This window comes from Alternaria atra (genome assembly GCF_907166805.1).
Source record: "Alternaria atra isolate CS162 genome assembly, contig: 34, whole genome shotgun sequence".
Taxonomy (NCBI): Eukaryota; Fungi; Ascomycota; class Dothideomycetes; order Pleosporales; family Pleosporaceae; genus Alternaria; species Alternaria atra.
This window is the reverse complement of record NW_025091333.1, coordinates 338,074-354,268: the sequence shown is the minus strand read 5'-3', so window position 1 is coordinate 354,268 and position 16,195 is coordinate 338,074. Positions and strand designations below refer to the sequence as shown.

The 16,195-nt window shown below is 51.7% G+C and overlaps 5 protein-coding genes across 5 annotated transcripts; 4 read left to right on the top strand and 1 right to left on the bottom strand.

The window, feature by feature from the left end:
* Positions 1-355: 355 nt before the first annotated feature.
* ALTATR162_LOCUS10564 (uncharacterized protein) lies at positions 356-4,253 on the top strand (the record flags this gene model as incomplete). The annotated part of the gene is made up of 4 exons (XM_043318201.1): positions 356-2,575; positions 2,627-2,926; positions 2,975-3,419; positions 3,469-4,253. The coding sequence occupies 4 exons, from the start codon at positions 356-358 to the stop codon at positions 4,251-4,253; spliced, it is 3,750 nt and encodes a 1,249-aa protein (XP_043174136.1).
* Positions 4,254-5,311: 1,058 nt separating this feature from the next.
* Positions 5,312-7,891, top strand: ALTATR162_LOCUS10563 (uncharacterized protein; the record flags this gene model as incomplete). The annotated part of the gene is made up of 7 exons (XM_043318200.1): positions 5,312-5,546; positions 5,598-5,944; positions 5,996-6,325; positions 6,373-6,840; positions 6,891-7,280; positions 7,388-7,760; positions 7,818-7,891. The coding sequence occupies 7 exons, from the start codon at positions 5,312-5,314 to the stop codon at positions 7,889-7,891; spliced, it is 2,217 nt and encodes a 738-aa protein (XP_043174135.1).
* Positions 7,892-9,529: 1,638 nt separating this feature from the next.
* ALTATR162_LOCUS10562 (uncharacterized protein) lies at positions 9,530-12,031 on the top strand (the record flags this gene model as incomplete). The annotated part of the gene is made up of 3 exons (XM_043318199.1): positions 9,530-9,962; positions 10,020-11,030; positions 11,091-12,031. 3 exons carry the CDS (start codon positions 9,530-9,532, stop codon positions 12,029-12,031), a joined length of 2,385 nt encoding a protein of 794 aa, XP_043174134.1.
* A 1,811-nt stretch (positions 12,032-13,842) lies between these two features.
* Positions 13,843-14,568, bottom strand: ALTATR162_LOCUS10561 (uncharacterized protein; the record flags this gene model as incomplete). Its single annotated transcript, XM_043318198.1, has 1 exon — positions 13,843-14,568. The coding sequence occupies one exon, from the start codon at positions 14,566-14,568 to the stop codon at positions 13,843-13,845; it is 726 nt and encodes a 241-aa protein (XP_043174133.1).
* A 289-nt stretch (positions 14,569-14,857) lies between these two features.
* Positions 14,858-16,005, top strand: ALTATR162_LOCUS10560 (uncharacterized protein; the record flags this gene model as incomplete). The annotated part of the gene is made up of 2 exons (XM_043318197.1): positions 14,858-15,080; positions 15,134-16,005. 2 exons carry the CDS (start codon positions 14,858-14,860, stop codon positions 16,003-16,005), a joined length of 1,095 nt encoding a protein of 364 aa, XP_043174132.1.
* Between the last annotated feature and the right edge of the window lie 190 nt (positions 16,006-16,195).

Below are 16,195 nucleotides of genomic sequence, written 5' to 3'. Positions count from 1 at the left end.
TAGCATGCACGAACCAGCGAAGAGGTCCGCGCCGCACTTTCCGAGCTGGAGAGAATCAGGTCCACATGTTGATCAGCCCAATTGACAAGTTCCGGCTGCCGGTGTAAGCGATGATCAGGGAAGCCTTGTAAAGGGTCGGGCACCAGTCGAGTGGTTTACATGCTGGGTTGCGATCAGCATTGATCCAGGCCAACAATATTCTGTGAGCTGAGAACAACCGTCAAAGCACACGTGCTTACTTACCGCGACCGTCCTACTTCGCGCAAACGCTTCGACTGCTTGTGGCCCATGGCAAAATCCGGGACATGATTGGAACACCCGTGCAGTCCTCTTCCGCCGCTCTCTACCGCCGACCATGTCTATCCGCGTCCTGATCAAAGATTACCCACACCGCGCAATCGCCCTTGCCACATCGACGCACGCACTCGTCCTCCGACATAGCTCATCGACCACCGAGCAGAATGGCAATCCCAATGCCTCATCGACGTCGCTGGGGAGCAATGGCGCCGGTGTCGCGCGCTGTATGGTCGAGTTCACCAGGCTGGAGGAAATCGAGCTAGATGATTACCGGGCGCTACACTCAGTCCAAGTACACGGCACATTGGGCTTGATTACTGTGAATAGTGATGTCTTCCTAGTCGTCGTCAATGGCGCGAGCAAGGTGGCCACGGTACGGCCTGGCGAGACGGTGCAGAGGATACACTCAGTCGGCTTCTACTGCTTAACCAGCACGAGCTACGACACCCTGCTCAACGACGAAGTCAACCCCTACCCTACCGACACCATCGACGATGAAGGATATGAAATGGGCTTTGGTGGTAGGAAAGAGCAATCGCCCATGGAACACCCGTGCCTGGCGCTCAAGAAGATCCTCAGTAGTGGAACCTTTTACTACAGCTCAGACTTCGACCTCACCCGACGACTACAAGACCGTACGACCGATGCCGCGACCGTTTCGATCGATAGCCTAGATGCTGGCTTTCTATGGAACTCATACATGATCCAGCCACTGGTAGACTTCAGAAGTCGCCTTGCGCTTAGAGAGAAGGAGGCTCTGGATGCTTCGGGGATTCTGACATCTGCAATTCGGGGTTTCGCCCTTACCATCACTATCCCCAAATCTTCCGCCCCTATCAGAGTTCAAGACTCGGGAATGCCATCTTCCATGACGCTGATCTCAAGATTATCGTGCAAGAGGGCAGGGACAAGGTTCAACTCGCGAGGTATCGACGATGATGGGAACGTCGCAAACTTTGTCGAAAGCGAGACAATCTATTGGGCGCCCTCCGGAGCCTGTTTCTCATACGTGCAGGTGCGAGGAAGTGTACCCATCTTTTGGGAACAGCAGGCTGGTCTGCTTCCAGGACAGCAAAAGATCACCATCACTCGGTCACCAGAAGCCACGCAACCCGCCTTCGATAAGCACTTTGACAACCTGGAGCTGAGCTACGGCACAGTTCATGTCGTCAATCTCCTAAGCAACGAGAAACAGAACGAGCTAGAGTTGACGCATAGATATCGCGGTCATGTCAGAAACAGCCCGCTAAATCAAGGGAGCGACCTCAATGATCGCCAGCACGATCTCATCAAGCTGACGGAATATGACTTCCATGCCGAAACGCGGGGGCCAGGTGGCTATGAGATGGCTAGCATGATTGCTCAGTGGATCCAAGATTCTGCCGAAGGATTTGGGTACTATCTTTCTAAGGAGGTGGATGAGGTTGCTAGGCACAATGGAGAAAACTACGCTGTACGCCGGACAATGAGCATATTACAACAGGAGGGTGTCTTCAGAACAAACTGCCTGGATTGCCTTGATCGAACGAATCTTGTCCAAACCATTATCAGCAAGATGGCCCTGGAGATCTTCCTGAGTCACAAGGGCCTTCGAGCCAGTCAGGACTTCTGGGTCAGACATTCAAGTATGTGGGCAGACTGCGGCGATGCTCTTTCGAAGATCTACGCGGGTACTGGAGCGCTGAAGTCCTCATTTACGCGATCTGGGAAGATGTCGCTTGCTGGCGCTCTGGCAGACGCTCGTAAGAGCGCCACTCGAATGTACATAAACAACTTTGCGGATAAAGGGCGACAGAACACGATCGATATGCTCCTAGGAAGATTGATTGGCCAGGTTCCAGTGCATCTATACGATCCACTTAACGACTATGTGGTCGCGGAGCTTACGCGAAGATCTGCAGAGTACTCAGAGACCGAGATGATCAATATTCTGGTCGGTACCTTCAATTTGAACGGAAAGACAAGTGGCATCAAGAGCGATCTTTCACCATGGCTATGTCCGGACGTCGACCCGTCACAACAATGCCCCGAGATAGTGGCTGTAGGGTTTCAAGAGATTGTCGAATTAAGCCCTCAACAAATCATGTCGACAGACCCGGACAGACGCGAAGCTTGGGAAGAAGCCGTCAGAGCGTGTTTAAACAACAACGCTGAGAAACACAGGAAGGATGAGTACGTCATCCTTAGAGGTGGTCAGTTGGTGGGAGCGAGTTTGTCGGTCTTCGTCAGGTCAGACTGCCTCAAGCACATCAAGAATGTTGAAGGCGCTTTAAAGAAGGTATGTCAACGCGATCTACGCTTTCACATATAGAGCTAATTTATATCTTAGACTGGCATGTCAGGTATGGCCGGCAACAAAGGAGCTGTAGCTATTCGATTCGAGTACGCCAACACTTCGATCTGCCTGGTCACAGCACATCTTGCAGCTGGATTTGCCAACTACGAAGAACGTAATCGTGATTACAAAACCATCAGCCATGGTCTACGCTTCCAGAGAAACCGATCAATCGAAGACCATGACACAGTAATATGGCTCGGCGACTTCAACTACCGAATAGGTCTGAACAATGAAAAGGTTCAACGGCTATGCCATGTCGGTGATCTGGAGACCTTGTACGACAACGATCAGGTAGGTACTCGTCCTTTGCTAATGGGAATCAAAGCTAACATGTAATAGCTCAATCTCCAGATGGTTGCCGGTTTGACCTTCCCATACTATTCCGAGGCTCGTATAACTTTCCCTCCGACGTACAAGTATGATCTTAATAGTAATCAATACGATACGTCGGAGAAAGCACGTATTCCCGCTTGGTGCGACCGTGTACTTCGCAAGGGTGACAACATCCGACAAATACACTACAACGATGCACCACTTCGCTTCTCCGACCACCGACCAGTTTATGCAACCTTTCAGTTATTGGTGCAGCGGGTCGATGAAAAGAAGAGAGATGCTGTGAAGGCGGCTTTGTACAGACAAAGAAGAGAAGTTGTGGGTGATACTCATGCAGCAGGGCGTTTGGGCGAAGATGAAACAGATGATGAAGACTTGCTTGGATACGATAGCATTGAGCCAGGGCTGCCACCTGCGAGCTCAGATCGGAGGAAATGGTGGCTTGACAACGGTACCTTCATCATAATTCCTGCTATAGCTTGGATGCTCATATTCCATAGGTTTACCGGCGAAAGCACGCGTAGAACCGCCATCTAACAACCACTCTCCGAACCCGAACCGACCCAGCAACCCATTCACGCCCAGTCCAGAACCAGAATGGGTAGACGTCAAGCACCTGCCGAGCAGTCGCAGACCAGAGCCTCCGCCAGCGCGCGGCTCACAAAGATCACGCACAGTCGACATCGACGGCCCCTCCACAAGCTTGCCACTAACGCAGAAACCAGCGGCCCGCAAGATGATTGCTCCATTATATCCGGGACATGCCAATCAAATTCTCAGTTCAGATGGTGCGCGGGACTCGCTCAACGACCTCCGACGCAGCGGCTCAAGCGCTTCCACGCACTCCATGCCCAGCTTACCGTACCGCGCATCAAACACGCTCCCCTCAACTCAATCCTCCAACAAACCACAGGTACTCCGCAAACTAGCCCCACCACCAATCCCTAACAAGAAACCCTCTCTCCTCTGTAAAGATTCCTCACCAGGCCCATCCTACGCCCCTCCTCCCCAAAGATACCGGGATGATCCTCCAGAAGAAGAATCAAGAGGATATCCCCCAACGCAAGCTAGGCGGTCAATGGCACCGCCTCCGAATCTGACAAGGAAACCAGTGCAGAATCTCATCGATGATGATTTTGAGAAACCGGCTTTGCCGCCACGCACAGGGACTGGTGGGAGTAGTAGGAGTGGTGGTCGGGGAGGGCGGAGTTTGATGGATGATGAGCCAGAGGACATGCGCAACATGGGTGGTGATTGGGAAGTGCTTAGGCCTGCGCGTAGATAGAACTATAGCTCTAACATGATAGGTTCATGCTATTTTAAAGTCATGCCTTGTTGTTTAGCTAAATACCACTACAAATTTCCGTTGTTCACGACCAACCCGACACAACAGACTGCATTATCATGGTATGCAGGTGGAAGTTTTGTGACTCCGAACCCAAGTCACGGGATGGCGCGTGCAGTCGCGTCAGGGCTAACCCCGATAGCACACCTAACAAACACCATCCACAGGCCATGAGCATCAACAACGCGACCGCGCATGCAACACATGCGTCTAGTTTAGCATGAAGAGGAAGCGCAGCCCCCACGGCGCTGGAGGCGTTCGCAAGAAAACGAGGCGCGCCGTGGACCAATCCGCTATCAACGCTACTCATCCAGTCCTGCGACGTCTCTATCCAGAAGTTCTTACTCTGCGCCAGTACTTGCTGTCGCGACTACCAAATACATCCAAAAATAGACATCGAAAGATTTCGCAACTTGGACGTGCAACACCCACTCAAGGCACAAGTTTGGATCGTCTTGACATGGCCGTTGTGCAGTTGCTCGATTCAGCATTAGTGTGCGGACCAAGTGTACATGCAGACACGGATGCTCATACGCGTTTCACCGAAGAACGCGAAAAGGATATCCAGGCGTTTACCCAACAGCGATCACAAAGTACTCCGGGCGGCACGTTCAATCCTGGGTACTATATGCAATCTGAGGTAGGTCGTGACACGTATCACACACTTCCAGGGTTACGCTTATCGAATGACTACTGAGTGTACATAGATTGTCGATTTCGTGATATGGCGCTTATTCAAACGTTCAACATCTCACAAGCCAACGCACCTGCTCTGTCACGGATTCCAAAGAGCAGGAAACACCCGCCGTAAACAGGGCAACAATGAGGACCTGAGTTCTTCAATTCCTAATCTGCAAGAACACCAACCCAATAATTACAGGCGAACTTTGAAAGAGCCAGCATGGTGTCGATTGCACGCATTGCTCGGCCAGGGTGGCGACCGCATCGTAATGGACATGCTCCTAGGATGCTCCATCTTCATACCAGTTAACGCGGATATGGGCAACTACTACCAATTGTCTGGTGTACCTGTGTCGGAGGTGAGGTTGGATGAACCTCAGAAGAGCAACACCGCAAAAGTCAGTGCGGACCAGGAAGCGGTCGACAAGCTCTCACGTATCAAGAGCGAATGCAAGACGCCTGGTGCAATTACGTTCGTCCGAAGTCGTATGCTATACGCGAAAGCGGCCTTAAATGCCAAAGGTGGTGTGAGGTTTGGGCTACGCCATATTCGTACATTTCCACTATCCTTCGAATGCTTTGGTTACCTAACTTGACTCGTAGATATCCTAAATCGTTTCCCTGATCGCGATGACAAGCAGCAGACGATACATGTCATGAGATATATCTTCCCCCGTCAATTCGGCTTACACAATGTCTTCACATCCAAGGTGGATCCGCGTGACACCGCTATGCCTTTCAAGGACTATACGCTGCGAGAGAAGGATATACACAGTAGCATGTGCCGAGAGCTGGGTAAAAAAGCAACAGACGCTCAAGAAGTAGCCAAATGGAAGCAACGAACACCCAAAAGGCTCCGAGGTGACATTATTAAGTTGGTTGAAAGACTTCGGATTCGCAACCAGCGATGTTCATACATGGAAATGCTTCGGCATTACTGCCCAATCGAGGTACCTATCGAATCTTCTATGTATTGAAGGAACTTTACTAATTCAGACTAGGGAGTACCTTTATCAACGAGGCCGGGATGGAGGAAGAGCGCACTTCAGCCGAAAGCAGATGTACGGCCAGTCGCAGAGCCAACTAAATGTGACAAAAAGTGTCAACCTACGGCCGGAGCTCGCACCGTTCAGCAAACCTGTTTCACAGATCTTGCCTGTCCAGCAGCACACGTCTCGGCCTTTTGTCGCGCAGTCATATCTAAGGTTGTACCCGAAGGCTTCTGGGGTAATGAACAGAACAAACGCACTCTCATGTATTGGGTAGACCAATTCATAGATCTTCGAAGATTCGAGTCCCTTAATTTGCATCAGGTCACACAGAACATACAGGTATGCATTTTCCTACTTGAGTATGAATCTGTGCTAACGGACCCCAGATTACAAACATAACTTGGTTGCGCCCACCCAGTCAAGAAAATGACATGAAGCTGTCCAAATCGGATATAGACAAACGTGGGGAGATATTTCTTGAATTCGTCTACTGGCTCTTTGACTCCTTCCTCGTCCCCCTGGTCCGCACAAATTTCCATGTAACTGAGTCCAGCGCACACCGGAATAGGCTATTCTACTTCCGCCACGATGTCTGGCGAATGCTAACAGAACCTGCTTTGACGGAATTACGTATGAATATGTTTGAAGAAATGCCCACGGAAAGCACAGAAAGGTTACTGTCCGCACGCCAACTTGGTTTCAGTAACATTCGTCTCCTGCCCAAGAAGCAAGGTTTTCGGACTATAACGAACCTCAAGAGAAGACAGCAGGTGATGCGGTATGGGACTATGACTCTCGGGCGAAGCATCAACGCGGTAATGACACCAGCATTCAATGCGATCACCTATGAGAAGGTCAGTATATTGCTAGAGCTGACCGAGTCATCAGCGCTAACCAGAAGCAGTCACTACGACCAGACAAGTTCGGCTGCTCCCTATTCTCTGTCGGAGACATGTTTCCCAAGCTTGCGTCTTTCAAGGCTTCATTGCGACAACGGGGACTCGGCGACACTCGGCTTTACTTTGCCAAAGTCGATGTGCAGGCCTGCTTCGATACCATACCACAGTCACGCTTATTGCGTATGATCGACAGTCTCATGTCGATCCAAGCTTACAACACGGGCAAACATGTGGAGATATCTCCCCTGCCATCTCTACAACGCCTCGATGGCAAACACGTAGATCCGATGCCTCTAAAGAAGTACATTCCGCACACTCACGCAGCAACGGACATGACGCCTTTCAACAAACTCGTGCAAAATAGACTGGTTGGCACAAAGGCCAACACCATTTTTGTCAACACTAACCTACAACGGTGTGAGACTAAAGACGACTTGATGCAGCTCTTACAGGAGCACATAGAAAGAAATGTTGTCAAAATTGAAAGCGCTTCTATCGCCAGAAGACTGGCATACCCCAAGGTTCCGTCTTGTCGAGCATCTTATGCAACTTCTTCTACGCGCAACTAGAACGCGATGTCCTCGGATTTCTGCTCGATGATGACTCTTTGCTGCTTCGTCTACTTGACGACTTTCTTCTGATCAGTATCAACGAAGAGTACGCGCGGCGCTTCGTCTGTGTTATGCACAAGGGCCATCCGGAATATGGCGTAGTGATAAAGCCTTCAAAGTCATTGGCCAACTTTGACGTGATGACAGAAGAGGGGACCCGAATCGCTATCAGCGACTCAGATGGCAAATTCCCGTATTGCGGCATCTGTATCGATACGACGACGCTGGAAGTCAGCAAGAAAACAGAATGCCCTACAAAAATCAGTAGGTTGCATTGGGAGCATGTTCTCTATTGATGGCTTTAGAGGCTAACTACTCCAGGTGTCGAGGACTCTTTGACAGTAGATCTGACCAAAATGCCCGGCCAAACGTTCCATCGCAAAGCTCTCAAGTAAGTCTCCATACTCGGTACACAGGTCCGACCAATCGGGTCATGGAGAGGATGGAAAAAATGCGACATTTCACTGATATTCGATGGTAGCGCGTTCAAAATCCAGCTCAAAGCTATGTTGATCGATCAATCGTTGAACAGCGTGGCAACTGTACTAGCGAATTTGCATCAAAGCTTTGTTGAAGCGGCGGTGAGGTGCCTCGAGTACGCACGCGCGCTATCCAAAGTGCGGACGACGTGTTCGAATCTGCTTATCAGTACGTCTAAACTTTCCTGTTCTGAAGCGTTGGAGTCCAAATCCATCGAGGTGTGTATGCAGGGCTGCCCAGTAAGAGGCTGCACGTGGAATGAATGATGGTCAGATAACACAAAAGCGAGCACAGTCTGCGCCATGGACGATCGTGATTGCGGCCAGCTACGCTAGCCAAGGAAATTGCTGACCGTGGAACTGCAGAGACGGTAGACAATATCATTGCGCTAGCCTATGTGATGCTACAGCGCCGTTCACGATCGCGTGGTAGCAGGGAGGCGAAGATTGTGCAGGGCGTCATTTCGCGTCGGCAACTTCAATGGTAAGTTATGGCTAAGCTTCCATGTCATATAACTTATGTGGGTGGATGCACGATCTGCGATTTGGCTAGATCGACTCCACGGTTCGGAAGATGACATGGCGGGGCTCGTATTACCTGTTTCCAACGAAGGCTAATTTGGAGGGATAGGCTGGCTTGTAAAGCTTTTCAGAGAGTGTTTCAGCGCAAGCAGACACAGCACCGCGCGCTACTAGCCTGGCTGAAAGTGTCTCTCGCGGCAGCTTGCATTTCTGACGTGACAGAGAGACGCATGCTGGAGGCGGCAATTACTTGGCGTTGAAAGCTTGATGCGCTAACAAAGCGGACTGAAAAGATAAGTTGCAGGACAGGCTTTCAAGCTGATGTTGGGAGTGGTGACGGGTCAGGAACTCGGGAAGAAGCAACCTAAGGATCTGTGCCAGGGGCCCACGTTTAGCGGCGGCATGTGGGCGCAACTGCAAGCCTTGGGCCTTGGCTGCAGCAGCTTCGGGAGTGACGGATGGACTGTAGAGAGGATGATGTCGTTATTCGTCTTTTCATGCATGTTGGAGCGCTATGCTATTGAGGCAAAGCACAGTAGTGTAGAGACGGCCCAGTACTTGCGCCTGATAAGCATCAGGTTAAGCAAGTAAGAAGATGTGATTGGCCCTCAACTTCTGGTATCGTGATGTCAAGCGTAGATGCGACGGCTGGGACGCCAACCCCCATCCCAATTACGCCGGGGTCGACTATGCAGGCTTCCAACTGACGGACAGCCTCGTAAAACGCGTTGCTAGGCGCATTGAACAAGGGCCCAGGGCCAGCTGGGGAAGCATACTTGCCTCAGTCCATCGTATTCGTTTTGCGGTTTCAAGCAACCCTTTGGCATATCGCTGCATCCTCACCCTTTGCCCCCATGCCAGTTCCCATTCCCAACGTAGAATCGTCCGCTGCTTGCAATTAAACTCGTCCAAGGCACTCTGCGCCGCTGACGGGTCCAGAGCACTGCGAGGCCCACCATTGGAGTCTATCCCTGTCCCCCGACATCAGGGGTTAGCGCAAGTTCCGCAAATTGCGTCGCCAAATCGACAAAGATGCCGGCGGTGCAGCATCAACAGCGACTGCCTCCTGTCTACGAAGCTGGAGATCACGAGTTTTCAGACGCCGACCTTCACTACATCTCACAGGAAACGTCATTGTATATCATTTCCGAACATAGCTATGTGCCTTCATTGATCAGAGCCCCTTGCGAGCGCGACAATAGCTGCGCGAACCAACAACCACACCGCATTGGCACATCACTACGCCTCTCAACACAACGAAGACCACCCCGACCGCTCATGGCCACCCTCACCTACGCCCAAGATGCCCAGCAAACTTTTGGCGCACCGCCTGGCAGCCCGCCTGACCTCACAAACTCCAAGTCGTCCAAGTCGTCAAGCATCCATTCGTCAACTCTCCTAGACTTCATGGGCACAACGGAGAACCTCTCCCACTTTGAGGATATTAACCTAGACGAAGCATCAGGTGGGCCCTCTTCCTTCCCCATGCCAGCGAGCCCGTCTAATCGCATCCTCTTTGAAGCCCCACGAGCCTCTCTTTCCACCAGGAGCCTCCCGCATTCACATTCGGCCCACTCCTTCCGCGACCTGACCGGCGCAACCAAGCCAAAGTACCCGAGCTTGAAGGGCCCGGTCAACCATGCTGTGCGACAGCAGGCCCAGCTGTCCGCCCCAGGGAAGCAGCAAGCTAGGAGAGGCTTCACTTCGCCGTCTGTCCCATCGCTCTCCAGCCTGAGCCTCGCTGCACCCCAACGCTCTTCCCGATCACCATCCCCATCAAGCACACACAAATCCGCCTCGGGGCCGCGCACACTATCTCGCAAGAGCTCTCGGAGTGATGTTTTGCCGTCGCCAGGGTTGGGCTCAAGGAGGCCGTCATGGCAGGACTCCAAAAGAAAAACTGTAAAGGAAAGGGAGGCCGAGTGCGATGATGAAGATGACGAGCTTCCCGAGGATGCTGTTATCTGGAATATCCCCATCTCGCCACGCCCCACGATGGATCGATCATCAGAGTCCTGGGTTGGCGAGAGCCCGCCTTTGGCGTCGCCCAATCCCGACGCGTTAATATCGTCGTCTTCGAGGTCTTCGAGGACTTCTCCCGCACCTTCCGTATCGCGTGTCTCCCAGAGAACTCCTTCTCCCAACGTTTCTAGCAGAGGCGTATCTCCACAGTCAGCGACACAGCCGAACACGTGGGCAGAGACGTACACCGCATTAGATACGGATGCCAAATTCCTTACTGGAAAACTGGAGGAGTTTCAATCTGAGAATGAGCGAAAGCAAGAAATTTCGAGACAACAGCCCGGTCTTACACGATCAGCATCCTTGAGCCAGCCTGAACCGAAGAGCAAAAAGCCGGCTCTCCCACCTGTCCGTAAGAGCGATCCTCTAATCGATCCGTTCCAGCCGTCGGTTGAGAAGCAGAAGTACCTCTCGCGGACCCGACCTTCGTGGCTTCCACCCAAAAATCCCAAGGAAGAGAAGAAGCACCTTAAGGAGTACCAGCGCATGTTGGCTCGCATTGAGGAAGCTGGTAAGTCATCTATGCCTTCAGACTGCAATCCGAAAAAAATCACATGACTAACAGTCGCAGAACGTCTCGAGGCTCAACGTGCTCAAGAAGAAGCGATAGCTCGTGAAAAGGCCTCCCGCGTCAAGGCAGAATACTGGTCGAGCCTACTTTTACCAAACTGGGCCACCGAGATGACAAATTCCGAGCTCCGTGCCTCGCACAGGAAGATGTGGTGGAACGGCATTCCTCCACGGTTGCGAGGTCAGGTCTGGCAGATGGCGATTGGAAATGATCTTGAGGTTACGGAAGCGACCTACAACATTGCCTTGGAGAAAGCACGCAAAGAAGTCAAGACGCATGGCCACGAAGCGCTCGGAGGCCGCTATGTCTACATTGTCGAAAGCACCCAAGCAGTGTTCCCTGATCTCAAGATGTTCGCCGCACGAACGTCACAGGAGGCAGAGGACGAGCAACCGCTACACCAGGACCTCGTCGACATATGTCTAGCCTACTCGATGTACCGCCCGGACATTCCACACTCAAAGTTCGACATACATCACATCGCCGCATTGCTCCTGTTGAATCAAGCCGCGCCACAAGCTTTTGTCGCCCTGTGCAACCTCCTCAACCGTCCGCTACCCCTGTCCTTCCTCATCCACGATCAAAACGCCATACATGCCGCCTACTCCACAACACTTCACGTCTTGGCGAAGAAAGCGCCTAGTCTGGCTCAACGACTAGAGACGTTACGTGTTGAGCCCAGAGATTATCTGTTCCACACACTGGGCTCCTTATTCTGTGGCCGTCTGGGCGTCGAGCATGCCGCGCGCATAATGGACATATACACGATCGAAGGCGACAAGAATCTTCCACGGGCCGCAGTCGCCATACTCAGCATACTAGAGGGCAGCTGCATGGAGGGCGACGCGGCGCAGGTTGCAAAAACACTACGGGAGAAGAAGATTGACCTTGACGTCGACGACTTCATGACCAAGGTTTTTGAGGCGGGCAAGAGCTCGTAGTATATTACCGCTGGTGTTGGTGGCCGTAATGGTTACTAGTGGCAATCAGAAAGTATTAATACCATATTGTACAGTTGAAAGAATAATTAGATAATCAACAGAACGGAAGAGAGACAGAACACAGAAAAAGATGGACGATATACGAAGACTCATGCAGCGCGATTTTGAGAGCTGAACACATCTACTTGTCATTTTTCATTTTTCCCGCATACAATGGCGTCGTCGATTTCCTTGCGTTCTGCATACATGGAGTTTTTTTTGCTGTCGGTAACAGAGGCTTATATCGCCATACAATCAGTTTCCTAGCTATCTTGTATATACAACGTACCTCTTAGACCATGGGGGATGCGAAAGCCTGGTGGTAAGTAGCTAAGTTAGAATCAAACATATTCCTACCAAACATAGCCTTAGACGGCTTCCCTTTAGTGCTCTTGGGTGAACTACGTGACTCCGTGCTTACTCGCTTTACCCCTCACCTACATATCGACGTAATGGCGGGGTTAGTTTGTGTTAGTGACAAGGGTAACGGCAACGTACGGGAGGCGTTATCGTTTGTCGTGGCGTAGCTGAGGTGGAAAAGGGAGTACGGGAGCTAGTTTTTTCGGCCTTCGTATACAACGGTGCGGGAGGGGCGCTTCCAATAGTACGTTGCAATCTCCGATGAGATGCTAAACAGTTCAGGTTCTTGTACAGTCCTGGTCCACTTCAGTTTTGCTCCTTATTGTGCGTTGGAGTAAGAGCAGGAATGATGTTGTACGCTAGCGATCGGGACTAGCGTCGTATCCGCCTGAAGTCATAGATCTGGACAGGCAACCACAACACAAACACTCACCGACAAGCTACGACTTTTGTTTCTTTCGTGTATACACAAACACCTTCTCACAATACATACTATCGGAAAGCAACACTTAGCTTGTTTCTTCCATTACACATTGACGTAGCTACGTTTACGTCCGCTAGTTTAAGCTTGCATCTCACAAACCAGATACATGGGAAGCACCACTCACATCACATCACGTATTTGTAGGCAGTATTGACTAGATATTACTGTTGTTCTGTCTGAAAGGTAGTAAGTATGCTCATACAAGTTCCCTAGTCTCTTCCACTAGCAAAGATGACACGACGTGCCTCATGGCTTAATCTCCCACGAGTGCGCCTCTCCAGATACTTCGCAGCAGATAACCCGAATGCGTGGTTTTGATGTGCGAAAGCTTACTCTCTGAGCTACTATACATCTTCATCAATAATCATTTACACCTCGCAGGATCAGTATGCTAACCTGACAGTAGGGCCTTTGTTGTAAACTTTGCCGTTTCGGTCTTGATTACCATGAGTATTTTGCGAAGAGATCATGTCGTCCTGAGAAACATTATCCTGGCACGTGACCTTCCCCTCGACTCGTTCTCGATTGTTCAACAACTCCTCTGTTCTTAGTCACGACCCCCACTGCGGCGCATGTACGTCTCTGAGTGAGAAGCAGGCACTTGGTCTACTTCGGTTTTGAGAGGATTGGGATAGGGATTTTAACCATATAACGACGAGCTGAAACCTCCAGGGTAGTGGTTGTGCGTGTCACTGAGCATTGTACTAGGCTCAGAATATTTGTGACTTTACATTGGCTGCTCCCAGCATCAGCATCTTTGCCCTTTGAGATTGGGACGATTTGGCGGACAGTTCCATCATTGCTTGACCTCTACCTGGCTCATCTGTACTGCCATTATTGGTCTTCTGACGTCGAACATGTAGTGTCACATTTAATAATACTCATTGTACAGGATTCGGTATCGACTTCTCCATGTACTCATACCAAATCAACCCCGCTTCTCCTTGTTCTCGGCCGCCCTTCTCTTCGCCCGCACTTCTGCCTTTCTCCTCTCTCCACCATCGACCTTGTGTCCTCTCCTTACTTCCCAGATACCCTCTTGCAGCCGTATCCGCGCTCGCAAACCTCCACTTCCCTTGACTGGCTCCACATAGCTGCCTTTGATCGTCTTCGCGCCCTTAACGATAACGCCTTGCACCTTTGGTAATGTCTCAACAGGTTCAACTGGTGCTTCGGCGCCGACAGGTACATTGACGACCAGCTTCCTCGTTCCCGGATCATGTGTGGCTGTCGCAGCCGCAGAGCGAGGACTTATCGTGTTGCCGAGTTGGGGGTTTGGCGGTACTGGTGCTTCTACAACCTTGAGTTCTGCTACTCCATCTGTGACGTGCTTGCAGTCTCCTCCAATGCCATATTCCCCATTCCTGTACTTCTCTCGCCACTGTAAAAGGTAACGTCTTGAGCGTGCTGGCTCAACACCGAGTTCCTTCAGTTGCGGCCCTGAGAGTGTGAAAAGGGCCTCCCAGGACGGTATCTTGGTTGCATGTGCGGAGAGGCCGCGGCCAATTGCGCTGAGGAAGGCAGTATGGTCGGGGATGAACGGTATCGGCTTAGGAACAGGGCGCATAGGGATTGAGTGTTGGAGATTTCGTATGCATGTCTTTGATGCTGACACTGCGGAGGTCGCATTGAGAAGTGGGCGTCTGAGGATCATGATGGCGGTTGCTGCGACATAGTTAGCATCAGTACATACATGGAGTTGTTGCGCATAGCATACTGTACGAAGAATTGCGTGTCGCGTAGCAAATCCCCCCAATTCGCGTTGATGTCGAAGTTGCAGTCGCCGTGATTTTCGGGAAAGCCAAGACGACGCTAACACCCGCAGCATCGCGGCCAGCAGCCCCACGTCACCAAGTCACCCAGAGCTCCACAAGCTTACAGCCCAAAACACCAATTGGCAGTAGTAGAGAGTCTCCTATTGCACGCCTACCACCATATTCATCATGTCCGGCCCCGAAGTCCACCACCTCTTCCACCATCCCATTGCGGACCATTCCTTCTCCGCCGACCGCCAGACGCTCGCTGTAGCCCGCGAGAACAACGTTGACCTCTTCTCAAAGACGGGCAGTGGATACAAGCTCAAAGACGAGCTGACAGGCCATGACAAGACAGTCACGGGCGTAGATATTGCACCCAACTCTGGCAAGATTGTGACTTGCTCGCAGGGTAAGCTCGGAGCTATCTGGTGGGCTGGAGCAGGCAGCTGACGAATTGGACAGATCGCAATGCCTACGTTTGGGAGCCTTCACCGCAAGGATGGAAGCCTACATTAGTGCTTCTGCGTATCAACCGAGCTGCTACATGCGTTCGTTGGGCACCTTCTGAGACCAAGTTCGCAGTGGGATCTGGTGCTCGCCTGATCCCCGTCTGCTACTTCGAAGAGGAGGACAACTGGTGGGTCTCCAAGCACATCAAGAAGCCCATTCGCTCCACCGTCACCTGCGTCTCCTGGCACCCGAACTCCGTGTTGCTCGCCGCAGGCTCTACCGACGGACACGCTCGCGTGCTCTCTTCTTTTGTCAAGGGCGTGGACGAGCGCCCTGAGCCCTCGGCGTGGGGAGAGCGTCTACCCTTCAACACCGTGTGCGGCGAGTACCTGAACAACACTGCAGGTTGGGTCCACAGCGTTGCCTTCTCTCCCTCGGGCAACGCCCTCGCCTTCGCATCTCACGACAGCACTCTCACCGTCGTCTACCCCAGCGGTCCCGAAGAAGCTCCCCGCGCCATCCTTAGCGTCAGCACTCAAGTACTGCCCTTCATGTCACTAGTCTGGAGCTCCGAGGCTGAAATCATTGCTGCGGGATACAACTGCGAAGCCTATCGCTTGCAGGGTGATGAGTCTGGCTGGAAGCTTGCAGGAAGTCTGGAAGCGAAGAGCCGACCTGGTCTTTCGGATCAGCGTGAGGAGAGCGCGTTGAACATGTTCAGGCAGATGGATCTCAAGGGCAAGTCGGGCACGGATGATACCAAGCTCAAGACTGTGCATCAGAATACCATCAACACCATCCGCAGCTTTGAGGAGAGTGGAAGCGGTGTCACCAAGATCAGTTCTACTGGTGTGGACGGCAGGGTGGTCATCTGGACTTTGTAAGCACAGATTCACAGACTTGAAGTCATTTTGTACACAGAAACAAAAAATCAATTCTCTCGCACACTACTAGCGAGAGTGGAGTAGCCCGGATATCACAAACACCTCCAATAACCATACCACTTGATCCCAGCTGAATGCATGGACGCGCCCATCCAGATGCTTCTATTATCGTACATTGCTCCTTACTTTT